Consider the following 14,332-nt stretch of genomic DNA (forward strand, 5'->3'; position numbering starts at 1 on the left):
CCTTCCCCAAGTGGGCTGTGAACTACCCAGTGTGCTCTAACTAGAGGTAGACCTCTGGAATCAGAAACTCTTTGCCTGGAAATCTTCATACTACATAGGTGGCCCAGGTTCTGAAGCCCACCAAGAGTCCTGTTACTTTGCTTGGGCCATGAGTTCTAAGAGAGCAAAACTGTTGTCTAGCTCACTGATGGTCTTCTCAGGGCCCAGAACAGAGATGACCCAGTTCAATACACATGTATTGCATGAAAGAATCAAATGGAATTATCTGCCTGTGGCTGACTGCTGTGCTCAAGCTCCTCTCTCCAGTTGCCACTGTGACCAGGGCACTGGGGCATCGCTGCACATCCACCAACATTTAGTGGTGACCTAGCCCATGGCTCCCAGGTGTTTCAAGACGGGAGACCCCAAATTTTACCCCGCAGAATGCTAAGTAGGATTCAGAGTAAGGATGGGTACGTTTAGAACTCTACTGTCCAGCTCTGTGACTCCCAGGCACTGAGAGGGAGATGGATTCCCAAAGCAAGGCCGATGCCCTACCTTTTTTCTTTTTCTTCTGGAAGGAAAACCTGCGTTCAATAGCCTTCACCTCCTCTGCAGAGATGAAATGCCGAACATTGTAGCTGACACCCACTCGGTTCAGGTGGCCCCGGACATGGTTGGCTAGCCCGATACCATTGTGGAAGCGATCAGGACAGTAGGGGCATTTCCGCTCCTCATGCTTTAGTGCCATGGCTGGATCCCCTTCTAGGAGTGTGTTCAGACCCAGTGAGCCACCCAAAGGTGTATCTAGGAGCAGGAAGTCCAGGGGGTGGGTGCTTCTCAGCTCTGGCTCCTCAGGCGGCAGCTGTGGGGATGCTTGGGTGGTGGCAGCTATGACTTGTGGCCTGAGCTTTGACATCAGAACAATAGGTACCATTCCTTGGAGCTGTTGCTGCTGAGTTTCTGAGGCATCGACTGCCTGCAGGGCATCTTGGAAAGTCTGCTTCAGCTCAAGGGCTGGCTGAGGGATGAGGCTAGAGATGGCTAGGGGTGGAAAGGCTCCATTTTCAGGAGTAAAATCCCTTTCAGAAGTCAGCACTACATCTTCATCTTCTTCCTCTTCCTCTTCACTCCAAAGATGACTCTTGTCTTCCATTCTCTGCAGGTGGACAGTGCTTTTGTTTCTATTGAGCTGTATAGAATAGGAAGCAGATGCCATAGGGGAAGGAAAGGCCAGCTTCCCAAGAGACTGCTGGCCTGAATTTAACAATGGGAAATTTCTCATTCCTGGCTGCTGATAGTCTGGACCAAAGGCAAGGTCAGGGTCATATCCAGAAGGGTTCTCTTGCCAGACAGAGGCCAAGAGAGGCTCAGATTTGCTAAAATAGTCCACGGTGGCAGTGTCGGGTGAGTGAGTATATGCATCCTGGCTAGTACAGGGCTGGCTAGTGAGGTCCTCAAAGGCCTCTCCAACCTCCTCCCAGTGGGTGTGGTGGGCGTGGACTAGCCTCATGTGCTCCCTGAGCAGACTCTTGCTAGGTGCTGTGAAACCACAGTGAACACAGGTATTGAGGCCTGAGGAGTCTCCATAGGAGGGATAGACGAGGGTGCTAACATCTAAGACTGGGCTGCCACCCCTGAAAGGTTCCGTGGCCTGCCGGCTGGGCAGTGACCCACGCACATGCAGCTTGGCATGCTGCATGAAGGCTCTAGAGGAATTGGTGCCAAAGACGCACTTGGAGCATTGCAGTCGTGCCTCACGGCCCTCATCACCTGGAAACTGCTTTAGCTTTTGGATCTCTTCAATAATCTTCTCCCGGGAAGCCTGGTGCAGTTGCCAGTGCTGTTCCAGGGCAGTGGGTTCTGTGAAGGCCCAGCCGCATTCGCTGCAGGCCAGTGGAGCCAGGTCAGCTGGGGGCTCCTGGCCTGGTGCTCGGCGGTGCTGGCTCATGTGTTCTAGGAGGTGCTCCTTGTGCTTGAAGTAGATGCTGCACTCGATGCAAGGAAACACAGCTGGCTCCTCTTCCTCTTCTTCATTGCTGTCCACCCCACCAGCTACTTCCTGCACCAGTTCACACAGGTATGGTCCTGTCTGGACTGGGGACAGCAGGGGCTGCAGTCGCTCCACAGACGCTTCAGAGTTCACTGTCCAGGTCTGGGTGGCCACTTCTGAGGCTGATGTGTGGAGACCCCACCCAGAAGGCTGGGCCACCTCCCCAGAGTCCTCTAGGTCCTCTCTGGTACCCATAACTTCCATGTCCAAGGTCTTGGGAGTGTTATCCACTGGCACAATTACCCTCCTGAAGGAAGTGACAGTCGGTGGCTGGGCAGGGAGGTCCAGGTGCAACCCTGTATCCTTCAGGGGCCCCTGTTCATCTGTATCTTGGAGCCAATCAAACTTGTGGTGGCTTGGAGAGTATTTCTCTAAGAACTTCACTTCACCCTGGTGGTGCAAGAACTTTCTAGAGCCCTTGAGCTTGGCATAAGGTTTCATAGTTCTCACAATAACTGAGTCCTTGAACCTCTGCTCAGATGGGGTACCCTCCCTGGCCTCCTGGACCATGGGATGTTCCCAAGAGCCCTGAACATCAAGGGATGCAGGGAAGGGACCCAGAAGATGGGGTGGTGGGGAGCCCGGCTGAAAGTCCAGGCTGTCTCCATCCCAGTAGCTGCAAGGAAGTGCCAACGGGGATAAGTTAGCTGTGACCCTTGGTTTCCCTCCCTAGGGTAGTAGTGACAGGGAGTCCTCCCAGGCGGGATGGAATTGTTAGTTCCTCGAGACCCAGCATAAGGGTGACTGTGCAGAGGTTGGGAGTAATAGGGTAAAGGTGAGGAAGTCCGAGTGGGCCTTTCCAGAGGTATTGCGTCAAGGCCAGGTTCAACTCTTAGGGTGCACCTGTCCACACAGCCCCAGCCCTGTTGCATCATTGGGGAAATGAGCAGAGACCACAGGTTGGGGATAGAGCCTCAAAAGAGTACCCCCAAATCTGGAGGTACAGTGAACGCTCACCTTTCCCCAGGGAGGATCCAAGGCTCTGACCTGGGCTCCAGGCTGCTTCTGTCTTGGTCCTCCCCAAACTGTGGCGACTTAGTCACATCTCTCCCCCAAATTTGGTGAAGGTCAACTTTGTGGCAGGACAGCTCAAAGGATGAACCTCCTCCCCTCTTGGAGGGTAGAGTCAGGAGTGACTAAGGGTTCCAGTGACCCTGACCTTCCTGGGAGGGAGATAGGTAGGGCTGGGAGATCAGAGTAGATGAGGAAAGTTCTCTGGGCCTCAGTTTTCCAATCCTAAAAATGGAGATGATTTTCAAGAGTCAGGAATCTCGTCTTCCTTATACAATGTCTAAGGAGCTTTTTTGACAGCTATCACCAATGAAAACTATCACACAAAGCAGGTGCTTATTTAAAAGCCTCAGTGGGGACTATGACCCCACAACAAAATGTAGGGCAGAGACAGGTGTAATTCAAGTACTTAGGAATCAGGGAGCACCTTACCTCACCTGATACCTAGTAAGCCTTGGGACTGATGGGTTTTTTTCCAGGGGGACATAAGGTTTCACTATGTATTCCCGGTTGGCCTGGAACTCATTATGTAGACTAGAATGGACTCAAACTCAGAGATCTGCCTGCCTTTAACTCCAAAGTGCTGGGATTAAAGGTGTGGCCACCATATCAGGCTCTAGGGTCTCTTTTTTTGTTTTAATTTTTATTGTTATTGTTTTGAAACAGGGTCTCATGGTGTAACCCTGGTTGTCCTGTAAATTATTTTGTAGATGATGCTGGCCTTGAACACACATACATTCACCTGCCTCTGCCTCCCAAGTGCTGAGATTAAAGATGTAGCCACCACACCAGGTTCTGGGACTTTTTAGTCTAAGTATTCCTGAGAGATCGGTTCTCTCTTCATTTCTCCCCAGCACTGGGAAGTAAACCTAGGACCTGGTTCATGTCAGGCATGTAATTATTGCATGCTGCTAATATTCTATCTAAACATTAAGGATGCTCCTAAAGTATTTGATGGTAGGCTGATTAAGACATCTCATTACTGAGGTCCTCTCTCTTCGTAAAGTTTTGAGACTGGATCTTGTTAAGTTATGTTAGCTTTGCACTCACTCTAGTTCAGGCAGGTTTTGAACTCAACAATCCTCCTCCCTCTGTATTAGCAGGATGGGCTTGCCAATTATTTTAGACAGGTCTCATTATGTATCCCAGGCTAGTGTTGGACTCAAGACTGTCCTGTTTTAAAATCCCAGGTCCCGAGATAGTAGGTATGTGCCATTGTGCCCATCATATACATATACCCATATGTATATTTTTTCATCGAGGGTCTCAGGAATCTATTCTGGCCTTGAATTTACTATGTAGCAGAGGAATATCCTGGCCTCCATTCTCTAGTATGTGCCTCATGAGTGCTGAGGTCACAGATGCATGGCTCCCTTCATTTTAAGAGCCTGCCTTCACAAGGGAGAGGATTGAGCCCATCCATGGAACAGGTAGGGAAGTTGATAGTACAGATAGGCCAAGTGTTGTAGGCCAAGGGTTGTAGCAAAGAGTCAGTGGGCTGAACTGACAGCCAGAACATAATCATTATTATTTATTTCTAGACCTGTTGTTAATCTTGAGACTATCATAATTATATATTAGGCTCACTAAACTCTTTAATAAACAGTAGCAAGGCTGAGGCTAGAACTCAGGGAGAGATGGTAGAGTACTTGCATTGAGTTTGTAAGACCTCCCTCTTCTGAGTTTTGTCCCTAGCACCACAAACAAAAGAATCAGAGTAGTGGCCGTTAACACTGAAGTTGATTCCTGTTTTTTCCCAATGATCCTTGAGTTCCCAAGGCCAATTTGAAACCTCTTGTGGCAAGGTAGCTTTCCATTTTGCAGATGAGAAAACTGAGGTTCAGAGAGGCATTAATCTGAGCATCACTTAACAGAGAGACTGGATCCCAAGGGTTTAACCTGCAGACTTGTTCCTCTCAGAGAGGCATTAATCTGAGCATCACTTAACAGAGAGACTGGATCCCAAGGGTTTAACCTGCAGACTTGTTCCTCTCTGGCCTGGCTCCTAGCAGGGGTAGTGAGAGTTGACCTTCTGTGTTGCTCTGAGATCTCCCCCTCAGCCCCAACACATACCCAGGGCGGGTCTACAGGAAGTCACCTCCTCCTGCCTGACCTCTTTAATTCCCTCCTGTCCCTCATTCCCCAGAGGGATTTGATGGAGCCTAGACACTCCTGATTGGCCCTCTGCCCTACCTGAGGTCAGGGCCAGCGTGGCACTCACCAGCTGCTGATCCGATGGGTGGCGGAGGTGGCACGGGGGAGGGCTTCGCTGAGGCCAGGATGGGGCTGCCCATCTGCAACAAAGAGGGGAGACCCTGAGGGGCTGGGGTCCCCCTGGCCAGGGCCGGGTTTCCCCTGGCCAGGGCCCTCCATACCTCAGCTCCAAGAGCCTCGTGGGGTACTTCAGATGGGACCTGTAGGTCCCAACCCTATCCCTCAGAGGCTTCTGACCTTTGCATTTCTGTATCCTAAAAGGAGGTTCTCTGAAGGAGTCCCCTTAGGTCTCCTGGAGGACCCTAGGGGCTTGCTGTCTTCCAGTCTTCCCCACACCCAGCAACCAGGGCAGTTTTTGTTTGTTTTAAAATCACACCCTGGGAAAACTCATATGCTTTTCATTCTAACTACAGGGAAAAGATAGAGTCCCACCTGCCACAACAATGGCACAGACATGAGGTCTGGGTCTTTATTGGTTGGTTCCTTCAACTTCCCTTCCCTTTCCGGGACCCTTACTGCTTTGCCATTATCAAATTCTTTCCAACCCCCACTTCTTTGAAGCTTTGAGTCCTAACTTTCTTCGGCCTTAGCCACCCCTCTCCCAACTGTGTGTGTGTGTGTGTAAGACAGGGTCTCTTTATGTTGCCTTGGTTGTCCTGGAACTTGCTATAAAGACCTCATCGAGCTCCTCTGCCTCTGCCCCCTAAGTGCTGGATAAGGGTGCGCAGCACTGTGTGTGGCAGCCTCAGGACTTTTGCAGTTGGCACTTTGACTGCTGACTCAAATGAGATGCTATTATCTCCCTCTTATCCTAATTTATATAAATTAATACTTATTGGATTTCTGTTGGTTGGTTTGGTTTTGGTTTTATTTTTTCGTGGGCACAGGATCTCATGTAGCTCAGGCTGGCCTTAAATTCACTCTGTAGCTGAGGAGGACCTTGAATTCCCAATCTGCCTACCTCTACCTCCCAAGTGCTGGGACCACAGGTGTGTGCCCCTATGCCTAGTCTTCATTTTGCTTCTGAGACAGGGTCTTTCTTGAGACCAGCTGACCTCTAAACTCACAATACCCCTGCCTCTGCTGTCTGACTGATGGGATGCACACCTGCCTTTGCCTAGCTCTTTTTCAGTCAACGCTTGCTATGCAGCTCCAGTTAGTCTAGAACTCTTTATGTAGCCCAAGCTACCCCTGCATCCATCATCCTCCTGCCTCTGCCTTCTGAGTGCTATGATGATAGGCCTGTGTCACCATGCTTGGCACCTACTTCATTTATCTCCTAGCTCTCCCAGGTACTGCCAGGTTCCCTCGGTGGATAGTTGCATGTCTGGGTGCGTTGTAGCACATAAGCCCCCTGAGAACTGGGGCATTTGCAGCTCATTCATGGAAGCATTCCAGCATCGGGCATGCAAATACTCAACAAACACATGCTGGATAATGAATGGGAAGCCTGGCCACCCTGAACCACACATGGCCCACGCCTGCCTCTGGACCCTAAATCCTAGAATGGAATCTCTTTTTGGGAATGCTCACCACCCCGAAACAACACAGATAGAGCCAACTCTCCATTATCCGCCTGTAGAGCCAATGCCTGGAACCACTGCGGGAATCCTGGCCTGTGCCTCTCTATCCACCACGCTTGCCTGACACGGCAAGCATGCCAAGCAGGGAGTAAGCCAATTGCCTGGGCCAAGGTTAACACGCTGGGGGAACTTGTGCCCTGGCCAGGGCCTGACAGATGCAATTGCTGGATCAACCTCAATTTGAGGATGGTCCAGAAAGGGCGAGGGCTGGCACGGATTCTTCCAATACCCCACCATCCAATTTTCCCTGGTAATTAAAAGCCTACCACTGGGGATAGAAGAATGAAAATGAGAGGGAGTGGTCAGGAAGGTATGGTCTGTCTGCTGAGCCTGACAAAAGGGCTGTTACAATGGCATGGCCTCAAAATGTGGGGCAGAGGTACAAAACTTTGCATATCCTAGAGCAGAGTGGTCTTCGTCTTGACCCTTGGGAGAGGGTCCTTCTTTGGGCTGAGGCAGTACGGCACACTGTAGGATAATCCATAATGTCTTTGGCCTCTGCTCGCCCATGGGACAGTAATTCCTACCTATCCTGCAATCATGCCAACTGACAATGTCTGCACACATCCCCCAAAGTGTCCCCTGTGGGACCTGACTGTCCCCATTTGAGAATCATGGAGGCAGACCCACTCCCTGCTCCTAGCAGGGATACTCTGGGGTTTAAGGACAAAAGTTATGATGAGGTGCTGGAGAAGACAGTGGGAGCTGGGAAAGCAACCCTAAGAAACAGGGTCTAGCCTAGACACAGTCACAGCTGAGAGCTAATCAGGAGAAAGTGACCAATTAGTGGATAACCAGTCCCAGCACAGCCTAGAGATGTGGGTCTGAGGGTCCCAGGTGTCCTGTTTCTGAAATTCTGAGTGTCCCAGATTTGATGGCTATGCGCAATGGCTGTTGTCTAAGAATTCCGGGAGCCAGGGGGGCACACTGGCCTCTTTGAGCAGCTCCAGTGAGGCTCCTATTTTTAGTGGCAGCAAGTTTGGAAGAAGGAGACCAAGCAGGGACTATATCTGAGACAGCTTGGAGGTGGGGACTTTGCCCAGAAGCCTCCATGCTGAGGGAGATCCAGAAGTCCCAGTGGCACCTCAGATGCAATTCTGAGTCAGTGGCAGTGCCAGAAGCCCTCACTGGCTCCTGCGATGTGGGGTCCCCGACACAGCTTACAAACGAGAGGAAAGAGTGCCCATGAGCCACTTAACCTCCAAGCCAGGCAGCCCGCAGCTTGGCAGAGTTGCCAAGAATCTATACTTTGTTGCCAGATAACTCCAAGTGCATGGCCCAGCTGTGACAAGAAGTGGCCTTTCAGCTCCAAGCCTCTGTTTTTTCCTCAGTACAATGCAAACAGCCATGAAACCAGCTTCAAGGAGCCACTGATGGGGGCCAATGAGATCACAGGAAGAGTTCCATCCAGAGAAATAGCGATGGGGAAGGAGGAGATGGGTGTTCTGTAGTGTCAAGGCTGGCTTGATGACGTCCTGGGGTGGAAGCTGGAGGCTAGACTTGTAGCCTCAGGCTTGCTTTCTCCATGTTCTGATTCATTCTCTCCATTCTTTGTTCCCAGGTCCCATGTCCCATGGACAATAGTAGGCATGTACCAGACTCTTCGCTGATCTGAGTGGAACATGTAAGTCCCACAAGACTTTGCTGTACCTGCCAAGCCTACCTCAGAGGTATATGGGACTGCAATGGGGCTTGAGGCAGGGTCCCAACTGATAGCCATATTGGAAGACAGAGCAAGGCAGTGGTATTTCCTTGTCCCGGCAGAGAAGTTTGGGGGTGCCACCCCTGGGAATCCTTGAGGGGTTCTCAGGGCTGCATAGGGATGAGGGAATGCCCAGGCTTCAGGGTGGAATAGCAGCCTCAGAGACTGTTCCTATTCATAGACATCAGGAGACTCCCAGGGCAAGTGGCTAGTCTACAAAGGGGAATCAAGTGGCTGAGGGGCCGTGGGACAGATATCCAGGCTTTCTCTAACCTCCATGCTATGATTTTGCTTCAAGGCAGCCATCCCCACACGTGCTCCCATTTACTCTGGGAGTCATTAAGAGTGGGTTCCATCCCCCTCAGTGGCCCCTTTCTCCTCCTACCTAGGCTGTGAAACAGGTGCACCCAGGAATCCCTGGTAGCTTTTCAGTGGGGATGTGGGGTGGTGAAGACACACACCTACCTACCTTCTCCATCTCTCCAGTCTTGGGTCATCTGCTACATGGAGAAAAATGCCTAGTCCCTTGGAATCTACAGAAGATTTCTTGAATTCTCACAAAGTTAAGACTCCAGTCCTGCCCTGACCAGCTGTGTAACCTCGGACAGAGTCCTGGTACTCACTGGGTCCTGAGGAGGGGACTGCTAAGGGATAGCTCTCAGCTCCGAGGACCTGCTACTCACCATGCCCCCTCTTGCCTCATACTGGCAGGTGCCAGCCATCCTGTCCCAATCTTTACAAGCTAGGGCTTCTGTCCTGATCCCCGTGCTTCATGTTGCTTCCTCCTCACTCTACGTCTTGGTTCATGTCCATCTTCCCTGACCCAGATGAAGGGCTCCATGATAGCAGCAGGGATGGCATGTGCTAGGCTCCTTCTTTACCACACTCTAGAAAAGTGGGTTCATCAATACCTGAGCATCATGAGAAGAGCTGCTAGGCAATGGCAGATCAAGGAGCTCCAAAAGTGTAGAGGGGCCATAAATAAATAAGGGGCTCTGGGAATGTGGCTGAGTGCAAGAGTACATGCCTAACTTTTTGAGGCCCTGGGTTACAAACTCAGCAAAACAAAACACAAAACAAGAAAGAAAACAACATAAAAGAGGGCGGGGGTGGTGTGGAAAGAAGAAAAATTACTCAAAAGCTTAAAAAGAAGCCGGGCATGGTGGCATACAACTTTAATCCTAGCACTCGGGAGGGAGGCAGAAGCAGGTGGATTTCTGAGTTCAAGACCAGCCAGATCTACAGAGTGAGTTCCAAGACAACCAGGGAAGATGACACAGAGAAACCCTATCTCAAAAACAAAACAAAACAAAACAAAACAAACAAACAAAAAACCGAAAAAACAAAGAAAAGAAAAAAACCCACAGCAGAATAAAACAAAAACAAAAACAAAACAAAACAAAAAAAAAACAGGGAGTGACTGGAGAGATGCCTCAGTGTTTAAGAGAACTTTCTGCTCTTCCAAAAGACCCAGGGTTCAATTCCCAGCATTCACTTGGCAGTTCACAACTGTCTGTAGTTCCAGTTGCAATGGATCTGATACCTTCTTCTGGCCCCTGCAGATGCTACATACAGGAGCTGCACAGATACATATGTGCACAAAACAGCCATACACACAAAATAATAATAATGAAAAAGAAAAAACTTAAAAGAGAAGGCTGGGAAGCTCTGAAGTATCTCGGATTCCAGCTCCAGGTATCTAACAGCCCTGGCCTCTTCAGGCACCGGCAGTCATGTGCACATATCCACATACAGACATTCATTCATACCATAAAAAATAATCAAAACTTAAAGAATAAGATGAGGCATGGAAATGTAGCTTAGTGGGAGAGTGCTTGCCTAACATGAAAAATGCACAAAACAAAATGCCAGGAGAAAGAACAAGTGAATGAAAGGGAAGTTAATTAAAAACTAAAGAGGGCCGGGCATGGTGGTGCACGCCTTTAATCCCAGCACTTGGGAGGCAGAGGCAGGCAGATTTCTTAGTTCGAGGCCAGCCTGGTCTACAAAATGAGTTCCAGGACAGCCAGAGCTACACAGAAAAACCCTGTCTCAAAAAACCAAACCAAACAAACAAACAAACAAACAAAAAACCCAAACAAACCAAACAAAAAACCCAAACCCAAAACCAAAACCAAACCAAAAAAAACCCCCAAAAAACTAAAGAGGAGGGCTGGGGCAAAACTCAATGAACAGCTTTTGCAGAGTATGTGCAAGGGCCTACATGCAATCCCCAGTTCTATAAAGAACAAAATAAAACAAAGAAGGAAGAGGGTTGTAAAGCCACACTGCTGACTTCACCCCTCAGGGTTTTGAATTTCCCATTCCTAACATGAGATAGTAAATAACGGAGGCTCTCCCGACAAAGGCTCTAAGTATGATGTGAATTGAGAAGACAAAGAACTTGGCATGTAGGAACCACTGAAGAGGTGCTTGGAATTTATTAGAAGGCCAAGTTTTTGGGGACCAGCCACACCAGATTCCTGTTAGGCCCTTAAACATACCAGGCTCCTCCCCTCTGCAGGGCCTTTGCCCTTGCTGTCCCGCCACCTGCTGGGCACATCCCACCACTCATTCTGTGCTGTGCCTCAAACACCACTGTGTCAGGAGGCTTTTCCTGGAGCGCCCAGACATGATCCTGGCACTTAGTTTAATATCTGCATAGCCTGCATAACCTGCCCTTATGACATCTATCTGCTCAGTCGTTCCTTGTCCACCTTCCCTTCTGGAATGCCCACCCCTGGAGGACAGGGACTTTTGTCTCTTTGTGAGTAGCACCCAGAACCGAAAGTGGCACAGCAGGTGCTCAGTGTTTAATAAACGAACAACGAATTGTGAGGTGGGGACAGTGTGAGCTAGCCTTGTATGGGGTAAATCAAGATGGAAAGAGGCGACTCGAATCTCCCCAGACTTTACCTTACCACTAGAGGGCACTCGCTCAGGAGCTCCACTCCATCAAGACTGCAAGAAGGAACAAGTGGGCTTTGGGCAAAGAGCTCAGGGTACTGACATGGGATTTGGATACAGCTGGTGTCCAGCTTAGAGGGGAAAGCAGGACACTACAAGTATGAATCCCAGTTTCTTACATCCAGTCATGGGCTCCCAAGACATCTGTTTTCATAAGGGCAAAATGAAAAGCGGTACGTAGAGCACTAAAGGAGGCTATGAGCATCGCACAGAATTCCAATTTCAACTCAGCCCCTGCTGGGTGGGGTGACCCGACTCTCTCTGGGCCTGGGGGGCCAAGTGGGATGCGTCTTTAGGGCCACAGCGCCCTCTTACCAGAAATGCCACTTCTGCCATCCAGAATGTCTCGAGGGCCTTCTTTGGTGATTGGCAGGTAGCGAGAAGATGGGAAGATATCACCTTCCCCCTCAGCAGCCTCAGCCCCACTCTCGATGTCCTCTCTTGGAGCGGGGCCTCGAGGATGATCCGGGGCAGCTAGGCCACCTGCCAGTAATCCCTCCATGGGTGCCAGCCGTGAATCTTCACTCAGTACCTGGCAGGTTCAGCAGGACATTGTGGGCCTGGAGACAAAGACAAGGAAGACCTTAAGAGAGTAAGAAGAGAATTCTGTTTGTTCTCCCCTCTCTCAGAACCCTAGTCCTCTCCTTCAAAGCCTATGGCGTCAGTTTGCCTCTTAGTTGAAGTGAGGGGGTTAAGTGGTGTTGAGGCTCCATTCACTCCTATTATAATCCAATCGCCTCTACTGGGAGCGAGCCTCAGTACACTAAAGCTTTCTCTCTCCCCAGCTTCTTCACAGCCTCCATTCACCACAGTTACACACGCACATTCACTCACCTCAGTCCTCCCTCATCAATCCTTCCACCTCCACCTATTCCTCCCATGGCTCACTCACAGCTTCACCGTGCCCAGCTGCTTTCCTGTGACTGCATAACCTATAGCCATGCCTCCAGTTTCCAGGATCCCCGCTCTCTCTCCCCAGTGCACGGTATCGAGGGCCCCCATCTTTGCCCTTATACTTTACTCACTTCTGTTGCCCCGTATCAATTACCCCTACACTTTTCCAACATTCACATCCTTCTCCCTACCCAGGAATGTAGAGTTATTAACCCCTTAACCTCTCCACACTCTCAAGTGACCCCACCATTAACCCTTTCCCTTCTCTTAGCATGATCTCTCATGCATACCAAGCCTGGGCTCCTCCACCCTGCCACCTTCCAATAGTATTGCTTGCATCCTCCACCGATATTGGTTGCTCTGGCCCGAGGATGAAAAGGACCGATGGGGCTCCTGTTTCAGAAATAAGGACCCTGGGGGGGAGGAGGGCGATTGTCCTCTCCACCTATAAATACCTTCAAGGTAGAGCAGAAAGTGAAGGGCAGGAATGAGGCGCTCTCCCCAGGGAGATGGTGGTGAGGCCGGGCCCAGGCAACCGGGGCGGGGCCGGGGCTCCAGGCCTGGTAGCAGGCGTTGCCCTCGAGGGCCTGGGCGCTCCCGGGGGGCCCTACACAGGGTGGGTTGACAGTCTTGGTTGGAGGGGTCCCTGCCCAGGCCTGGAGAAAGCACCTGCGGGTGCCCACTCGGGTAGGCACTGCCGGCGGGGATCGGGCAGGACCGCAACTTCGGAGCACTTTGGCAGCTTGGGGAGGGGGCTCCAGTCCAGATGGTCGTTCCCTACCCCACCCCCCGCAGGGGTCGCAGAGGTAGGGGCGGCGCTGCGCGGACGCACCCTGCGGGGAAGCCAGGGTCCCCAGGATGCGCCCTTCGCCCGTGCACCTCGGGGCGGGAGACCCCGCGGGACGAGCTGAGGTGGGGGGGGAGACACCTGCCTCGAGACCCCCGATCCTCCCCCCACCTGTACAGCCCCGCCCCCTGCAGGCCCCGCCCCTGCAGGCCCCGCCCCGCCCCCGCCCCAGGGGGTCCCGCCCGGCCCGACCGGGCCCAGGCCTCCCCTCCCCGATCCAGCTCCGCCCCGTTCGCGAGCTTCCCGGGCTGGGTAGAGCCTCACCGGGGGAGGCGTAGTCGCTGGCCGGGAGCTCCCCTACTTCATAGGGCCGTCGCTGCCACTACAGCTGCTGCCCCTCTTGGTGCCGGTGCCACGGCCTCCGCAGCCGCGGCTGCCTCCACAGCTCGGGGGACATTGTCCCTTTAAATCGCTCCCCCCCCCGCCACCCCGCCCCTCCCCCCCGGCGCGCCGACGTGACCTCAGCGCGACAGCCCCGCCGCGCCGCCATGATGAGGAGGTCTGCCCCCCCCCTTGTGCCTCTTTGGGGGGGGGGGAAATCCAACGGGCGCGCCGCCATATTGGGAGTGGCCAAGCAGGTCATCCTTAAAGGAGCCGCAGGACCTTAGAGTCTAGGGAGGGGCTCTGTTACCATGACAACATCCTGTCCTCTGCACCCCACTGGTTCTTCCTATACTAGGTTTGTTAATAACATCTAGGTTTGCTAATAACAGGTGAGTTCACAGCAGGGAAACGTAGAAGTTTTCTCTTGGATCATTCATAGATCATTGAGGACTCCACCCAGCATCAGTTCTTAGCTTTCAATCTCTTCCAGTCATAAGGTCAGTCGTCTTTCCTCGTTGTTTGTATTGGACTTAAACATCTCCATTTATGTCTGTCCCGAATGTTAAGCTCTCCTCCGCCTAGGCTTTGGGATCATGGCCTCCAGACTAGCCCATATACACACATCACAAACTGGTTGCTTTCTCTCATCCATTACCCATTTGTCCACCCATATATCTACATACTCAATCTGTCAACCACTCAACAACACAATAAACAAATCACCTCTCTAAACACTCATCTATCCAAAAATCCACTTA

At 51.5% G+C, this 14,332-nt stretch overlaps 1 protein-coding gene across 13 annotated transcripts in view; it reads right to left on the reverse strand.

Moving 5' to 3' along the window:
- The window catches only part of Wiz (WIZ zinc finger), a 28,405-nt gene extending 14,711 nt beyond the window's left edge, over nt 1-13,694 (reverse strand). For 3 of the 13 annotated variants that reach the window (XM_029471357.1, XM_029471355.1, XM_029471353.1), the window contains exons 1-3: nt 5,265-5,343; nt 2,990-3,268; nt 538-2,648 (exon numbers count right to left, since the gene is read on the reverse strand). In XM_029471357.1, coding sequence (XP_029327217.1) covers nt 538-2,542 — 2,005 coding nt within the window. In that variant the 5' untranslated portion in view covers nt 2,543-2,648; nt 2,990-3,268; nt 5,265-5,343. Of the gene's footprint in view, nt 1-537; nt 2,649-2,989; nt 3,269-5,264; nt 5,344-11,824; nt 12,070-12,693; nt 13,333-13,514 lie in introns of those variants that run through there. The other 10 variants (XM_029471364.1, XM_021186469.2, XM_029471363.1 and 7 more) reach the window with 9 other exon arrangements.
- Between the last annotated feature and the right edge of the window lie 638 nt (nt 13,695-14,332).

Source organism: Mus caroli, chromosome 17 (assembly GCF_900094665.2).
Source record: "Mus caroli chromosome 17, CAROLI_EIJ_v1.1, whole genome shotgun sequence".
NCBI classification, from domain to species: domain Eukaryota; kingdom Metazoa; phylum Chordata; class Mammalia; order Rodentia; family Muridae; genus Mus; species Mus caroli.